General features: G+C 47.1%; 1 protein-coding gene across 4 annotated transcripts in view; it reads left to right on the forward strand.

Annotated features, from left to right (window-relative positions):
* Positions 1–17,001, forward strand: part of grnb (granulin b) — a 137,586-nt gene that overhangs the window by 81,948 nt on the left and 38,637 nt on the right. For all 4 annotated transcript variants that reach the window (XM_072487041.1, XM_072487043.1, XM_072487042.1 and 1 more), the window contains 2 exons: positions 3,438–3,535; positions 15,530–15,760. In XM_072487041.1, the coding sequence (XP_072343142.1) occupies positions 3,438–3,535; positions 15,530–15,760 (329 nt within the window). The remainder of the gene's footprint in view (positions 1–3,437; positions 3,536–15,529; positions 15,761–17,001) is intronic.

The raw sequence follows: 17,001 nt of genomic DNA on the forward strand, positions 1-17,001 counted from the left end.
TGCAGCTCCCCATAATGAGCAGGTTTGAAAAGTGCTTGAGGATGTGTGACATTTGTGTTGGGCTCTGGACAGTCAATCCAAAACTTGGAAATCTGCTCGATTCAGCCATCCATAAACACACTCTCTCAGAAAGGTAAGGGAAAGGTTATAAAGATGTTAGGAATGCTGTTCGACTGGACTAGACTGCAAAATACAACCCTGTGAGACCCATTGCTCAGGCAGAACCGTGCAACCCTCCCTGACTAAGTAAAACCTGTCGGGCGTGGTCATGCATCTCAATTTAAGTCTTACCTGTGCCAGTGATTCCAATTTGTCACAGATACATCTTTTACCATATAATCATGCATAGCAGCTTCAATGCGCAGAAATGTTTTAGTAAGCAGTTCTCATGATCATGTATCAAATGTCAATTGGTAGCTTATTACATTGAAGTGGAGATGCCGCTGTTGGACTGGGGTGAGCACGGTAAGAAGTCTTACAACACCAGGTTAAAGTCCAACAGGTTTGTTTCGAATCACTAGCTTTCAGAGCACTGCTCCTTCCTCAGGAGAATCTCTTACAACACCAGGTTAAAGTCCCAACAGGTTTGTTTCGAGCCATACTAGTCTGAAAACGCCCGATCTCGTCTGATCTCGAAAGCTAAGCAGACTCAGGCCTGGTTTGTACTTGGATGGGAAGTTTGTTTCGAATCACTAGCTTTCGGAGCACTGCTCCTTCCTCAGGTGAATCCGGAGGAAGGAGCAGTGCTCCGAAAGCTAGTGATTCGAAACAAACCTGTTGGACTTTAACCTGGTGTTGTAAGACTTCTTACTATATTACATTGAAAGCTTATAAAAAGGATGCATAGACCACCTGGCCCATTGAACCTGTGCCAACCTTTGGAAAATATTTACCACAAATATCTGATCTTCCAAAGCAATCCAGCTATCTCCAAGAGACCTTGATAACTGGGGTCACCAAATTCCATCAACACAGCCTCCTTTAGTTTGTTATGTTCACTCCAGGAACTTGGCCAGCTTCCTTCTGAACATTTGTGGAGAATTGGCATTCACCATAAAAGCTGGCATCTGAATAGAGAGAAACCACCTGTATTTCCTCTGGTGGGGTGATGCCAGAACAAGAGGGTATAAATTTAAAGTTAGAGGTGGGCTGTCCCAGAGTGATGTTAGAACCAATATTCTACACAAAACATAATGGAGAACTGGAACATGCCCCAAAACGCTGTTGAGGCTAGATTAATCCAAAACCTAATCTTGATGAATATTTATGCAGCAGGGGCAAATATTCTCTACTGCAAACATTTTTATTTAACTCCTGTGTCTCTTCCTGCTCCAAAAACAATGTGAACTTCATTGTCACTAAGATTGCGGTCATCCATTCAGCTGCCTCTGCTGCTTTCCTTCATTCTCCTAGCTCACTGGTCTAAAAATCTAAGGTTCCCCAGTTCCTGATTCTGCCCTAGTGCTGAGTTCTTTTATAATGTTCAGTATCTCTCCTCTCTACCATCATGCCCTCTGTGAGCTGCTCACGTTCACAAGACCCACTTCTGGCTCCCTCAAATGTATGCTAACTGCTCCACTTCCTTTCCTGGCCCTCACGTTAGATGATCTTGTTAGTGGTTCTCTCTCTTCATTTCCTGTTTCTCCCCTCCTCAAAATTGCCAATAATCGCCCTCTCCTTTTAAAAAAGAAGCCAAGCCTTGACCCCTGTCTTTGCAAACTACCACCCTGTCTCCACTTTCCCTTTCCTCTTAACTCGTTGAACATGGGGCCACCTCTCAAATCCATGCTCATATTTTCTGGAGCACCATGTGTGAGCCCTGTCATGATATGCAAACATGCAACCAATGAACACTCAGAATAGGACACAACCAATGGGCAGTCAGGACACTCAGAGGTGGCATCACCACAAGGGGGCATGACATAAACACTATAAAAGGGATGAGGCACTCACACCCTTCCTCTTTCCACAGACAGACATCTAGAGAATTAGGCAGGGTTGATCAGTAACATCACACCCCAGCACGTGGCTTGGAGCAAGCTGGTACAGTTAGACTGAGTTACTACAGTTAGATTAGCAGAGAGTCAAACTCATTTGAGAAATGTTAATAGTTCAATAAACACGTTGAACTCATTTCAGAGTCTGGAGCATCCTTTAGTTTAGACTGCATCAAGTAGCAGCCTGTATTATCCGAAGCAGCATAACACAACAAACCCCTCCAATCAGATTTCCATCCTGCCACACCACCAAAACAATCTTAATGTCACGAATTACATCCTATGTGACTGACAAAGGTAAACTATCCCTTCTCATCTATTTCAACCTCTCTTTGCGCTTTTGGCATGGTTGACCTTCTGATTCTGCTCCTGGACCATCATGCCTGATGACATGTGTATGCTGACAGCACTCAGCTCAACCTCGGCACTATTGTTTCTGAATTGCCAGGCATCCTGTTCGGCATCCAGTATTGGATGAGTCGAAATTTCATTCTGTAGTCGCCGATCCCATCCCTTTCCCTGACATCTGCCTGAGGCTGTCTCAGAATATTGCAACTTTGGTGTCATATTTGACCTCCAGTTCAGCCTCCGACTACATATCCATGCATTCAGTAAGACCATGCATTTCCACTTCCTTAACATCCTGCCTTAGCATGTTTACTGAAACCTTAATCCATGCTTTTGTTACCTCTAGACTGTTCTAACACTCTACTGGCTTGCTTTCCAATTTCCACTCTCCATCAACTTAAGCTTGTCTAAATCTGCGCCTTCACCCTCATATGCACTAAGTCCCGGTCACCTATAACCATGTGCTTCTAGTTAAATAATGCCTGAATTTTAAAATCCTTATCCTTGTTTTTCAAATCCACCCATGGTCTTAATCTTCTCCAACCCTACCACCTTTCAAGATATATGTGCTGCTCCAATTCTGGCTTCTTTCATGCTCTGGCTTCTAATCACTTGATGGTTGTGCATCAGCTGCCAAATGCCATCCCAAACCCTCTGTCTCTACATTTTTGTAAGATGCCCCTTAAATCTTAACCAAAGAGGTTATCATGTTTTATGATTCTTTTCATGGGATATCGACATCGCTGGCAAGGTCATCATTTCTTGCCCATGCTTGGATACCTTGAGCTGAATGGCTTGTTAAACCAGTTCAGTGGGCAGTTAAGAATCTGCTCTGTGCAGTGAGCCTGGAGCCAGACAAGATAAGGATAGCAGATTTCTTTCTCTAAACTGCATTTGTGAACCAAATGGGTTTTTACACCAAGCTCAGAGTATGTTTTGGAGCTTGCAGAGGGGGAACATTGTAATTGTTGATTCTAATGATTTTGTATGTTGTATATTTAACCGTTAATCTTTGTATTTTTATAATTGTTAACTTATTCCTCTTCTTGCTTCAGCACCCTCATTAATTGATTACCTTGTTTGCTTTTGTAGTTCAAAGTGTGAGGTGCAATGGGACAGTTGCCTGCCCTGATAATGATACATGCTGCAAGCTTTCCACTGGAGAATTTGCTTGCTGTCCCATTCCACAAGTAAGAAATTATTACCTTTGTGTTTGAACTGTAAAGCATGATTCATATTTTCAATCTTTCTGCCAAGGACTAGAACAGCCCTTCTGAAACAATTCAAAATGACATTCTATTGTTCTGTATTCTTCTGACCGAGTTTGTGTTTGTGATCTGTGAAGCTCACTGATCTGTCGTGAACACTCCTATGGTCCAATGTTAAAATAAATGGGATTATTACTGATGTGTTGGGTGTTCTGGATCACATACAGGTCACCAACACTTGAAATAGTGCAACACTATTTTATTGAATCATTAACTGTTTAAACATACTCAGACTGTGGGTTAATACGATACTAGCTTTAACTAAAGACCTTTGCCTTGTCCTAACCAGTCGATGCACTCAGCACATGGTGAATGTCTGTGTTGCAGGCTGTGAGCTCTGACTTCCGAGCTAGCTGCAACTCGAATGAGCAGGAACTCTGATGGCCCCTGTCTTTATAGTGCGTGTGCTCTCACTGGTGATTGGCTGCGGTGTTGTGTGTGTTGATTGGTCCAACTGTGTGTCCATCAGTTTGTGTCTGCACCATGATATACTGGTGTATATTATGAGAATTACTAAAAACGCCTTTTTAAGATTCTTTTTGATCCAAACCAGTCTTTGTGAGCCGAGAGCAAAATCCCAGCATGGTTCTCTGTTGGTTGTGTGCGTTGTGAGCATCAGTAATTGAAAATAAACAGCTCAGAAACATTATCGAAGTAAAAGTTGACCCTTTAACTTTTTGCCTAAAACAGAGTTTCAAAAGTTCAACTTTTCCACAAATATATTTGGTAACTTTGGCATTTGAGACTGTAAAGACCCAAGGATCATTTGTTGGCCTGAGCAAGTTAACAGTTCTCTGTGAGGAAGGCTTCAGTTGCTCAGGTTCGCAACAAAATCAGTTGAGTCCTTCCTTCCAATCACTGTACTTTACTAGTGTTAACTGTGTAGAGTTGTGTGTTGAAGTCCACATTGAAATTGACTCTGAATGCCCGCCTAATACCCCAACTAAATCTATTTAGGCACGTTATATTTTGAAGACTTTTAATTCTTCATTATTAACCTATCCCTTACGTTCTATTTAAAAATTAAATCATCTCGCTGTAAAACCATAAAATACCTCAATAAAATGTTTATTTAAAATTTAAAATTAAAAAAAAATTAAATCAACTTCTGTCATGTACAAGGGCAGAATTGAGGTAGGTTTTACAGCCAATTTTTCGAAGTAAAATAGAAAAATACAGAAAATAATAGAGCAGTGTAAAATTACATTGATCATTAGATTCGGGTCTTTGTGATCAGGATTCAATGATGTGGAGATGCTGGCGTTGGACTGGGGTGAGCACAGTAAGAAGTCTTACAACACCAGGTTAAAGTCCAACAGGTTTGTTTCAAACAATAGCTTTCGGAGCACTGCTCCTTCCTCGGGTCACCTGAGGAAGGAGCAGTGCTCCGAAAGCTAGTGTTTGAAACAAACCTGTTGGACTTTTAAGGAAAATCCCAAGGCTTTTTACACATACATAAAAAGCAAGAGGGTAGCCAGGGAAAGGGTTGGCCCACTGAAGGATAGGCAAGGGAATCTATGTGTGGAGCCAGAGGAAATGGGCGAGGTACTAAATGAATACTTTGCATCAGTATTCACCAAAGAGAAGAAATTGGTAGATGTTGAGTCTGGAGAAGGGTGTGTAGATAGCCTGGGTCACATTGAGATCCAAAAAGACGAGGTGTTGGGTGTCTTAAAAAATATTACGGTAGATAAGTCCCCAGGGCCTGATGGGATCTACCCCAGAATACTGAAGGAGGCTGGAGAGGAAATTGCTGAGGCCTTGACAGAAATCTTTGGATCCTCACTGTCTTCAGGTGATGTCCCGGAGGACTGGAGAATAGCCAATGTTGTTCCTCTGTTTAAGAAGGGTAGCAAGGATAATCCAGGGAACTACAGGCCGGTGAGCCTTACTTCAGTGGTAGGGAAATTACTGGAGAGAATTCTTCGAGACAGGATCTACTCCCATTTGGAAGCAATTGGACGTATTAGTGAGAGGCAGCATGGTTTTGTGAAGGGGAGGTCGTGCCTCACTAACTTGATAGAGTTTTTCGAGGAGGTCACTGAGATGATTGATGCAGGTAGGGCAGTGGATGTTGTCTACATGGACTTCAGTAAGGCCTTTGACAAGGTCCCTCATGGTAGACTAGTACAAAAGGTGAAGTCACACGGGATCAGGGGTGAGCTGGCAAGGTGGATACAGAACTGGCTAGGTCATAGCAGGCAGAGAGTAGCAATGGAAGGATGCTTTTCTAATTGGAGGGCTGTGACCAGTGGTGTTCGACAGGGATCAGTGCTGGGACCTTTGCTCTTTGTAGTATATATAAATGATTTGGAGGAAAATGTAACTGGTCTGATTAGTAAGTTTGCAGACGACACAAAGGTTGGTGGAATTGCGGATAGCGATGAGGACTGTCAGAGGATACAGCAGGATTTAGATTGTTTGGAGACTTGGGCGGAGAGATGGCAGGTGGAGTTTAATCCGGACAAATGTGAGGTAATGCATTTTGGAAGGTCTAATGCAGGTAGGGAATATACAGTGAATGGTAGAACCCTCAAGAGTATTGAAAGTCAAAGAGATCTAGGAGTACAGGTCCACAGGTCATTGAAACGGGCAACACAGGTGGAGAAGGTAGTCAAGAAGGCATACGGCATGCTTGCCTTCATTGGCCGGGGCATTGAGTATAAGGATTGGCAAGTCATGTTGCAGCTGTATAGAACCTTAGTTAGGCCACACTTGGAGTATAGTGTTCAATTCTGGTCGCCACACTACCAGAAGGATGTGGAGGCTTTAGAGAGGGTGCAGAAGAGATTTACCAGAATGTTGCCTGGTATGGAGGGCATTAGCTATGAGGAGCGGTTGAATAAACTCGGTTTGTTCTCACTGGAACGAAGGAGGTTGAGGGGAGACCTGATAGAGATCTACAAAATTATGAGGGGCATAACAGAGTGGATAGTCAGAGGCTTTTCCCCAGGGTAGAGAGGTCAATTACTAGGGGGCATAGGTTTAAGGTGAGAGGGGCAAGGTTTAGAGTAGATGTACGAGGCAAGTTTTTTACGCAGAGGGTAGTGGGTGCCTGGAACTTGCTACCGGAGGAGGTGGTGGAAGCAGGGACGATAGTGACATTTAAGGGGCATCTTGACAAATACATGAATAGGATGGGAATAGAGGGATACGGACCCAGGAAGTGTAGAAGATTGTAGTTTAGTCGGGCAGCATGGTCGGCACGGGCTTGGAGGGCCGAAGGGCCTGTTCCTGTGCTGTACATTTCTTTGTTCTTTGACTTTAACCTGGTGTTGTAAGACTTCTTTTTTTTTTAATAAATATTTTATTGAAAATTTTTGGTCAACCAACACAGTACATTGTGCATCCTTTACACAATATTACAACAACACAAATAACAATGACCTATTTTATAAACAAAAAATGAATAAATAATAAATAACAAAAATGAAAACTAACCCTAATTGGCAACTGCCTTATCACAAGTAACACTCTCCAAAAATATAATTTAACAGTCCAATATATAATTATCTGTCGCAACGACCTTTACATATTATACAGTATATATTAACAACCCTGAGAGTCCTTCTGGTTCCTCCTCTTTCTCCCCCCCCCCCCCCCCCTCTGGATCCTGGTCTGCTGCTGCTGCCTTTTTTCCATTCCATCTATCTTTCTGCGAGGTATTCGACGAACGGTTGCCACCGCCTGGTGAACCCTTGAGCCGACCCCCTTAGAACGAACTTAATCCGCTCTAGCTTTATAAACCCTGCCATGTCATTTATCCAGGTCTCCACCCCCGGGGGCTTGGCTTCTTTCCACATTGACAATATCCTGCGCCGGGCTACTAGGGACGCAAAGGCCAAAACATCGGCCTTTCTTGCCTCCTGCACTCCCGGCTCTTGTGCAACCCCAAATATAGCCAGCCCCCAGCTTGGTTCGACCCGGACCCCCACTACTTTTGAAAGCACCTTTGTCACCCCCATCCAAAACCCCTGTAGTGCCGGGCATGACCAAAACACATGGGTATGATTCGCTGGGCTTCTCGAGCACCTCGCACACCTATCCTCCACCCCAAAAAATTTACTGAGCCGTGCTCCAGTCATATGCGCCCTGTGTAATACCTTAAACTGAATCAGGCTTAGCCTGGCACACGAGGACGACGAGTTTACCCTGCTTAGGGCATCTGCCCACAGCCCCTCCTTGATCTCCTCCCCCAGCTCTTCTTCCCATTTCCCTTTTAGTTCATCTACCATAGTCTCCCCTTCGTCCCTCATTTCCCTATATATATCTGACACCTTACCATCCCCCACCCATGTCTTTGAGATCACTCTGTCCTGCACCTCTTGTGTCGGGAGCTGCGGGAATTCCCTCACCTGTTGCCTCGCAAAAGCCCTCAGTTGCATATACCTGAATGCATTCCCTTGGGGCAACCCATATTTCTCGGTCTGCGCTCCCAGACTCGCGAACTTCCCATCCACAAACAGATCTTTCAGTTGTGTTATTCCTGCTCTTTGCCACATTCCATATCCCCCATCCATTCCCCCCGGGGCACACCTATGGTTGTTTCTTATCGGGGACCCCCCCAAGGCTCCAGTCTTTCCCCTATGCCGTCTCCACTGTCCCCAAATCTTCAGTGTAGCCACCACCACCGGGCTTGTGGTGTAGTTCCTCGGTGAGAACGGCAATGGGGCTGTCACCATAGCCTGTAGGCTAGTCCCCCTACAGGACGCCCTCTCTAATCTCTTCCACGCCGCTCCCTCCTCCTCTCCCATCCACTTACTCACCATTGAAATATTAGCGGCCCAATAATACTCACTTAGGCTCGGTAGTGCCAGCCCCCCCCCCACATCCCTGCTACGCTGTAAGAATCCCTTCCTCACTCTCGGGGTCTTCCCGGCCCACACAAAACCCATGATGCTCTTTTCAATCCTTTTTAAAAAAAGCCTTCGTGATCACCACCGGGAGGCACTGAAACACAAAGAGGAATCTCGGGAGGACCACCATCTTAACCGCCTGCACCCTCCCTGCCAGTGACAGGGATACCATATCCCATCTCTTGAAATCCTCCTCCATTTGTTCCACCAACCGCATTAAATTTAACCTATGCAATGTGCCCCAATTCTTGGCTATCTGGATCCCCAGGTAACGAAAGTCCCTTGTTACCTTCCTCAACGGTAGGTCCTCTATTTCTCTACTCTGCTCCCCTGGATGCACCACAAACAGCTCACTCTTCCCCATGTTCAATTTATACCCTGAGAAATCCCCAAACTCCCCAAGTATCCGCATTATTTCTGGCATCCCCTCCGCCGGATCCGCCACATATAGTAGCAAATCATCCGCATACAAAGATACCCGGTATTCCTCTCCTCCCCTAAGTACTCCCCTCCATCTCTTGGAACCCCTCAGCGCTATCGCCAGGGGCTCAATCGCCAGTGCAAACAGTAATGGGGACAGAGGACATCCCTGCCTTGTCCCTCTATGGAGCCGAAAATATGCCGATCCCCGTCCATTCGTGACCACACTCGCCACTGGGGCCCTATACAATAGCTGCACCCATCTAACATACCCCTCTCCAAAACCAAATCTCCTCAACACCTCCCACAAATAATCCCATTCCACTCTATCGAATGCTTTCTCGGCATCCATCGCCACTACTATCTCCGTTTCACCCTCTGGTGGGGCCATCATCATTACCCCTAACAGCCTCCGTATATTCGTGTTCAGCTGTCTCCCCTTCACAAACCCAGTTTGGTCCTCGTGAACCACCCCCGGGACACATTCCTCTATTCTCATTGCCATTACCTTGGCCAGGACCTTGGCATCCACATTTAGGAGGGAAATTGGTCTGTAGGACCCGCATTGTAGCGGGTCCTTTTCCTTCTTTAAGAGAAGCGATATCGTTGCTTCAGACATAGTCGGGGGCAGTTGTCCCCTTTCCTTTGCCTCGTTAAAGGTCCTCGTCAGTACCGGGGCGAGCAAGTCCAAATATTTTCTGTAGAATTCAACTGGGAATCCGTCCGGTCCCGGGGCCTTTCCCGTCTGCATATTCCTAATTCCTTTCACCACTTCTTCTACCTCGATCTGTGCTCCCAGTCCCACCCTTTCCTGCTCTTTCACCTTGGGAATTTCCAGCCGATCCAAAAAGTCCATCATTCTCTCCCTCCCATCCGGGGGTTGAGCTTCATATAATTTTTTATAAAATGTCTTGAACACTTCATTCACTCTCTCCGCTCCCCGCTCCATCTCTCCTTCCTCGTCCCTCACTCCCCCTATTTCCCTCGCTGCTCCCCTTTTCCTCAATTGGTGTGCCAGCAATCTGCTCGCCTTCTCCCCATATTCATACTGTACACCCTGCGCCTTCCTCCATTGTGCCTCTGCAGTGCCTGTAGTCAGCAAGTCAAATTCCACATGCAGCCTTTGCCTTTCCCTGTACAATCCCTCCTCCGGTGCTTCCGCATATTGTCTGTCCACCCTCAAAAGTTCTTGCAGCAACCGCTCCCGTTCCTTACTCTCCTGCTTCCCTTTATGTGCCCTTATTGATATCAGCTCCCCCCTAACCACCGCCTTCAACGCCTCCTAGACCACTCCCACCTGGACCTCCCCATTGTCATTGAGTTCCAAGTACTTTTCAATACATCCCCTCACCCTTAGACACACCCCCTCATCCGCCATTAGTCCCATGTCCATTCTCCAGGGTGGGCGCCCTCCTGCTTCCTCCCCCATCTCCAAGTCCACCCAGTGTGGGGCATGATCCGAAATGGCTATAGCCGTATATTCCGTTCCCCTCACCTTCGGGATCAATGCCCTACCCAGCACAAAGAAGTCTATGCGCGAATAGACTTTATGGACATAGGAGAAAAACGAGAACTCCTTACTCCTAGGTCTACTGAATCTCCACGGGTCCACCCCTCCCATCTGCTCCATAAAATCTTTAAGCACCTTGGCTGCTGCCGGCCTCCTACCAGTCCTGGACTTCGACCTATCCAGCCCTGGTTCCAACACCGTGTTAAAGTCTCCCCCCATTATCAGCTTTCCCGTCTCTAGGTCCGGAATGCGTCCTAGCATTCGCCTCATAAAATTGGCATCATCCCAGTTCGGGGCATACACGTTTACCAAAACCACCATCTCTCCCTGTAGTTTGCCACTCACCATCACGTATCTGCCCCCGTTATCCGCCACTATAGTCTTTGCCTCGAACATTACCCGCTTCCCCACTAATATAGCCACCCCCCTGTTTTTCGCATCCAGCCCCGAATGAAACACCTGCCCCACCCATCCTTTGCGCAGCCTAACCTGGTCTATCAGTTTCAGGTGCGTTTCCTGTAACATAACCACATCTGCTTTAAGTTTCTTAAGGTGTGCGAGTACCCGTGCCCTCTTTATCGGCCCGTTGAGCCCTCTCACGGTCCACGTGATCAGCCGAGTTGGGGGGCTTCCCCCCCCCCCCCCCCCCTTGCCGATTAGCCATCATCTTTTTCCAGCTTCTCACCCAGTTCCCACGCAGCTGTATCTCCCCCAGGCGGTGCCCCCCCGCCCATCCTCTCCCGTACCCACTCCCCCCTTTCCCCAGCAGCAGCAACCCAGTTATTCCCCCCCCCACCCCCCCCCGCTAGACCCCCCGCTAGCGTAATTACTCCCCCCATGTTGCTCCCAGAAGTCAGCAAACTCTGGCTGACCTCGGCTTCCCCCCGTGACACGGCTCGCACCGTGCGACGCCCCCTCCTTCCTGCTTCTCTATTCCCGCCATAATTATCATAGCGCGGGAACCAAGCCCGCGCTTCTCCCTTGGCCCCGCCCCCCATGGCCAACACCCCATCTCCTCTCCCTCCCCACCTCCCCCCATCACCACCTGTGGGAGAGAGAAAAGTTACCATACCGCAGGATTAGAACATAAAACCCCTCTTCGCCCCCCACATTCGCCCCACCACTTTGTCCAAACGTTCTTTTTAATAATCTACTCATTCCAGTTTTTCTTCTACAATAAAAGTCCACGCTTCATCCGCCGTCTCAAAGTAGTGGTGCCTCCCTTGATATGTGACCCACAGTCTTGCCGGTTGCAGCATTCCAAATTTTATCTTCCTTTTATGAAGCACCGCCTTGGCCCGATTAAAGCTCGCCCTCCTTCTCGCCACCTCCGCACTCCAGTCTTGATAAACGCGGATCACCGCGTTCTCCCATTTACTGCACCGAGTTTTCTTCGCCCATCTAAGGACCATTTCTCTCTCCTTGAAACGGAGGAATCTCACCACTATGGCTCTGTGAGTTTCTCCTGCTCTCGATCCTCGCGCCACAACTCGGTACGCTCCCTCCACCTCCAACAGACCCGTCGGGGCCTCCGCTCCCATTAACGAGTGCAGCATCGTGCTCACATATGCCCCGACGTCCGCCCCCTCCACACCTTCAGGAAGACCAAGAATCCTCAGGTTGTTCCTCCTTGCATTGTTTTCCAGTGCCTCCAACCTCTCCACACATCGTTTCTGATGTGCCTCCTGTATCTCCGTCTTCACCACCAGGCCCTGTATATCGTCCTCATTCTCGGCTGCCTTCGCCTTCACGACCCGAAGCTCCTGCTCCTGGGTCTTTTGTTCCTCCTTTAGCCCTTCGATCGCCTGTAGTATCGGGGCCAACAGTTCTTTCTTCATTTCCTTTTTTATCTCCTCCACGCAGCATTTCAAGAACTCTTGTTGTTCAGGGCCCCATATGAAACTGCCACCTTCCGACGCCATCTTGGTTTTAGCTTGCCTTCCTTGCCGCTGTTCCAAAGGATCCGCTGCAATCCGGCCACTTTCCTCTCCTTTTTCCATCCGTGTCCAGGGGGAATTCCCTTCTGGTTTACCGCACGGTGTTTTTTGCCGTTAAAATTGCCGTTGGGGCTCCTGTCAAGAGCCCAAAAGTCCGTTCCACCGGGAGCTGCCGAAACGTGCGACTTAGCTGGTCATCGCCGCACCCGGAAGTCCTGCCTTAAGTTTCTTAAGGTGTGCGAGTACCCGTGCCCTCTTTATCGGCCCGTTCAGCCCTCTCACGTTCCACGTGATCAGCCGGGTTGGGGGGCTTCCTACCCCCCCCCCCCCCCCCTTGTCGATTAGCCATCCCCTTTTTCCAGCTCCTCACCCGGTTCCCACGCAGCTGTATCTCCCCCAGGCGGTGCCCCCCCGCCCATCCTCTCCCATACCAGCTCCCCCCTCTCCCCAGCAGCAGCAACCCAGTAATTCCCCCCTCCCACCCCCCCCCCCCGCTAGATCCCCCGCTAGCGTAATTACTCCCCCCATGTTGCTCCCAGAAGTCAGCAAACTCTGGCCGACCTCTGCTACCCCCGTGACCTCGGCTCGCACCGTGCGACGCCCCCTCCTTCCTGCTTCTCTATTCCCGCCATGATTATCATAGCGCGGGAACCAAGCCCGCGCTTCTCCCTTGGCCCCGCCCCCAATGGCCAACGCCCCATCTCCTCCACCTCCCCTCCTCCCCCCATCACCACCTGTGGAAGAGAGAAAAGTTACCACATCGCAGGATTAGTACATAAAACTCCTCTTTTCCCCCCTTTTTAACCCCCCTCTTCGCCCCACCACTTTGTTCAAACGTTCTTTTTAATAACCCGCTCATTCCAGTTTTTCTTCCACAATAAAAGTCCACGCTTCATCCGCCGTCTCAAAGTAGTGGTACCTCCCTCGATATGTGACCCATAGTCTTGCTGGTTGCAGCATTCCAAATTTTATCTTCTTTTTATGAAGCACCGCCTTGGCCCGATTAAAGCTCGCCCTCCTTCTCGCCACCTCCGCACTCCAGTCTTGATAAACGCGGATCACCGCGTTCTCCCATTTACTGCTCCGAGTTTTCTTTGCCCATCTAAGGACCATTTCTCTATCCTTAAAACGGAGGAATCTCACCACTATGACTCTGGGAATTTCTCCTGCTCTCGGCCCTCGCGCCATCACTCGGTATGCTCCCTCCACCTCCAACGGACCCGCCGGGGCCTCCGCTCCCATTAACGAGTGCAGCATCGTGCTCACATATGCCCCGACGTCCGCTCCCTCCGCACCTTCAGGAAGACCAAGAATCCTCAGGTTGTTCCTCCTTGCGTTGTTCTCCAGTGCCTCCAACCTTTCCACACATCGTTTCTGATGTGCCTCATGCGTCTCCGTCTTCACCACCAGGCCCTGTATGTCGTCCTCATTCTCGGCTGCCTTTGCCTTCACGACCCGAAGCTCCCGCTCCTGGGTCTTTTGTTCCTCCTTTAGCCCTTCGATCGCCTGTAGTATCGGGGCCAACAGCTCTTTCTTCATTTCTTTTTTGAGCTCTTCCACACAGCATTTCAAGAACTCTTGTTGTTCAGGGCCCCATGTTAAACTGCCACCTTCCGACGCCATCTTGGTTTTTGCTTGCCTTCCTTGCCGCTGTTCTAAAGGATCCACTGCAATCCGGCCACTTTCTCCTCCTTTTTTCATCCGTATCCAGGGGGGATTCCCTTCTGGTTTACCGCACAGTGTTTTTAGCCGTCAAAATTGCCATTGGGGCTCCTATCAAGAGCCCAAAAGTCCGTTTCACCGGGAGCTGCCGAAACGTGCGACTCAGCTGGTCATCGCCGCACCCGGAAGCGTTGTAAGACTTCTTACAGGATTCAATGCTTTAACAGTTGTTGGAGTTTATTCAGAGTACGGATGAGAGATGGCAATGCACTGTTCTTAAATCAAATTGATTTGCAGCATAATTCAGTTTGTTTCTTTTAGCCCTGTATCTTGTACCGGCTATGAGATCTGTTTCTGTGTAGCAAAAATGAGTTTGGAGTTTGCCAGTGATTTTGTGAAAGAATAGCAGTGTTGGGCACATCTGTTCTCAAGTGACTCCAGGCACAATCATGTAAAGCATCCGAGTACTGTATCTAAGCTTATTTGGACTCTTAAGACATTTTTATGAACATTTGTAGTGGCTTCACGTTGCTGCTTTGCGATTCCCCGCAATAAACTGGTGTCCTGTACGCGACAAACAAAAGATGGGAAAATGGGTACAAAGTCATCGCTTGAGCAGAAATGGACAATGGTGATGCTATGCACTGGTAGTGCCAGTGAATGTATAGGGGTGGTGGTTATACTTTTTAGGGATGGTTATAGCCTGGCATTTGTGTTGTGTGAATGTTACTTGCCACTTTTCAGTAACTTCACACTTAATTATATTTTGCTAATTTCACACCCATTCTGCAAATTTATTAATACGCCCTGTATTTTATTACAGTCCCTCCTGTATTAATTATACTCTACATGACCCCTCCCCACCATCACCAGAACTTTGTGTTGGAAAAATTTGAAATCCTCGTTCCAATTCCAAAATTGATATTATTTATGTTGATGGTGAATAACCGTGGCCCCAGCATTCCATCCTTCTGACATACCACTTCCCATTATTCACCATATTGAGTAAATACCTTGATTTAACTCCTATACTCTGCTGTTTTAAAGCTAGCTTTCTCTCCATTCTGCCCCTTGTCTCGGATCTACACATTCTGGTCATAGTCAAGACCTTGGAGACATAGTGGAGTTAATCATATGTTCTGTCATTTAAACAATGAACAAGTAGAATAATCTGTATTGAGTGCATTTTATCATCTAAAACTATAAATGAGGTCTTGATACTTTTTAAAATTTTCCTTCGATTATTTGAAAGCAGATTGTGATACGAGATAGTCCAGAAACTAATAATAATTACCAATATAGTTCACGCTTAGTCTGCTGAACCTGATTAAATGTTTCCTTGGGCGTCAGGAAAAAGTAAGCACTGGAAGAATTGTTCGATTTAAACTCGGCCATAAGAGTGATTTGAAATATAAATGCTACCTTAATAAAGATTCACATTTTAGAAAGTAATTTGTAACCCTGAAACACACTTTGCAGGGCAATATTTGTGATTATAGTTACTTTATTACTTATTCTTTGTTCCCATCAGGCAGTTTGCTGTGCTGACCACATACATTGCTGTCCACATGGCTACAAGTGCAAACCTGATACTGGAGACTGCTACCAGAAGGATAACTCCAGCCCCTGGTTGATGAATACTCCAGCTATTGTGCAAGGCAGAACGATGAATGTCCAGTGTAATGGCACTGTGAGCTGTCCTCCAGATAACACTTGCTGCAAGGAAGCCTCAGGGGATTGGGGGTGCTGCCCTTCTCCACAGGTTGGTTTTCAAAACAAAAAAAACCTTGACTTGAACCCAACTAGGTGAAGACTGCAAACTACAACAATAATCATACATAGATTCTTTATTAGCCAATTATCAAAGCAGTGACAGATGTTCCATTGTTACAAACAGTAGTGTCAGCATGTTAACACTTTTCCAGCTAGGAATCAAGTTAATGTGTAAACTGGAAGGAGAGTACAGATACATTGAGTTGTCAGAAACATAACATGCATAGCAAAAGTAACTAGAAAGAATATGACCAAACCTTGCACCACTGAGGCTCCCAAGGATCCTAGCCATTCAGTAGCCCAACCCCAAAGGGTGCTGGACTCGTGTTGGCTTGAGTTTTTCAACCTCCTTCTGGATGTTTTTTGCCAAAACAGTTTCACTCTGTTGGCCCCATTGACCATTTCCGGCCATGCTGTTTGTCAAGTAGTGTGCATTCTTGGGGCCTGCTCTTCAATGCATAATGGCAAGGAGTTTCAACCCCTTGAAAGGGTCTATTGTGAACTGGTTTCCTGCCTATTAGTTACTTCACACGTAACTCATCTGCACACGTACGCAGTGTCCCCACTGTCATACCACACATTCTTGAACCTTTTGTGATCGTATCAAAAGATCTCCAAAGTTGTTGCTTGTCTCCATATGTGCTCTAGATGCCTTGGGTGGTGGCTAGAGTGTCAAACTTTGTTCTCTTAAATAAAAGCACAGACAAGGACACCAGCATTACAAAGTGAAAGTTTATCAAGTTACTCGCCTCTAGATTTACTCCTTCATATTAATGCCAGATACATAGATTCATAGAATATAGGAGCAGGAGGAAGCCTTTTGGCCCTTCGTGCCTGCTCCGCCATTCATCAATATCATGGCTGATCATCCTAATAGCCTAATCCTATTTTCTCCCCATAGCCTTTGATCCCATTCTCCCCAAGTGCTATATCTAGCCGCCTCTTGAATATATTCGATGTTTTAAGCATCATCCTGTGGTAATGAATTCCACAGGCGCACCACTCTTTGTGCGAAGAAATGTCTCCTCATATCTATCCCAAATGGTTTACCCTGAACCCTCAGACTATGACCCCTGGTTCTGGACGCACCCATCATTGGTGACATCTTCCCTGCATCTACCCTGTGTAGTCCCGTTAAAATTTTATAAGTCTCTATGAAATCCCCCCCTCATTCTTCTGAACTCCAGCGAGAAAAATCCCAACCTAGTCAATCTCTCCTCGTATGACAGT

The sequence above is a fragment of the Scyliorhinus torazame genome, chromosome 21 (genome assembly GCF_047496885.1).
Source record: "Scyliorhinus torazame isolate Kashiwa2021f chromosome 21, sScyTor2.1, whole genome shotgun sequence".
Classification (NCBI taxonomy): Eukaryota; Metazoa; Chordata; class Chondrichthyes; order Carcharhiniformes; family Scyliorhinidae; genus Scyliorhinus; species Scyliorhinus torazame.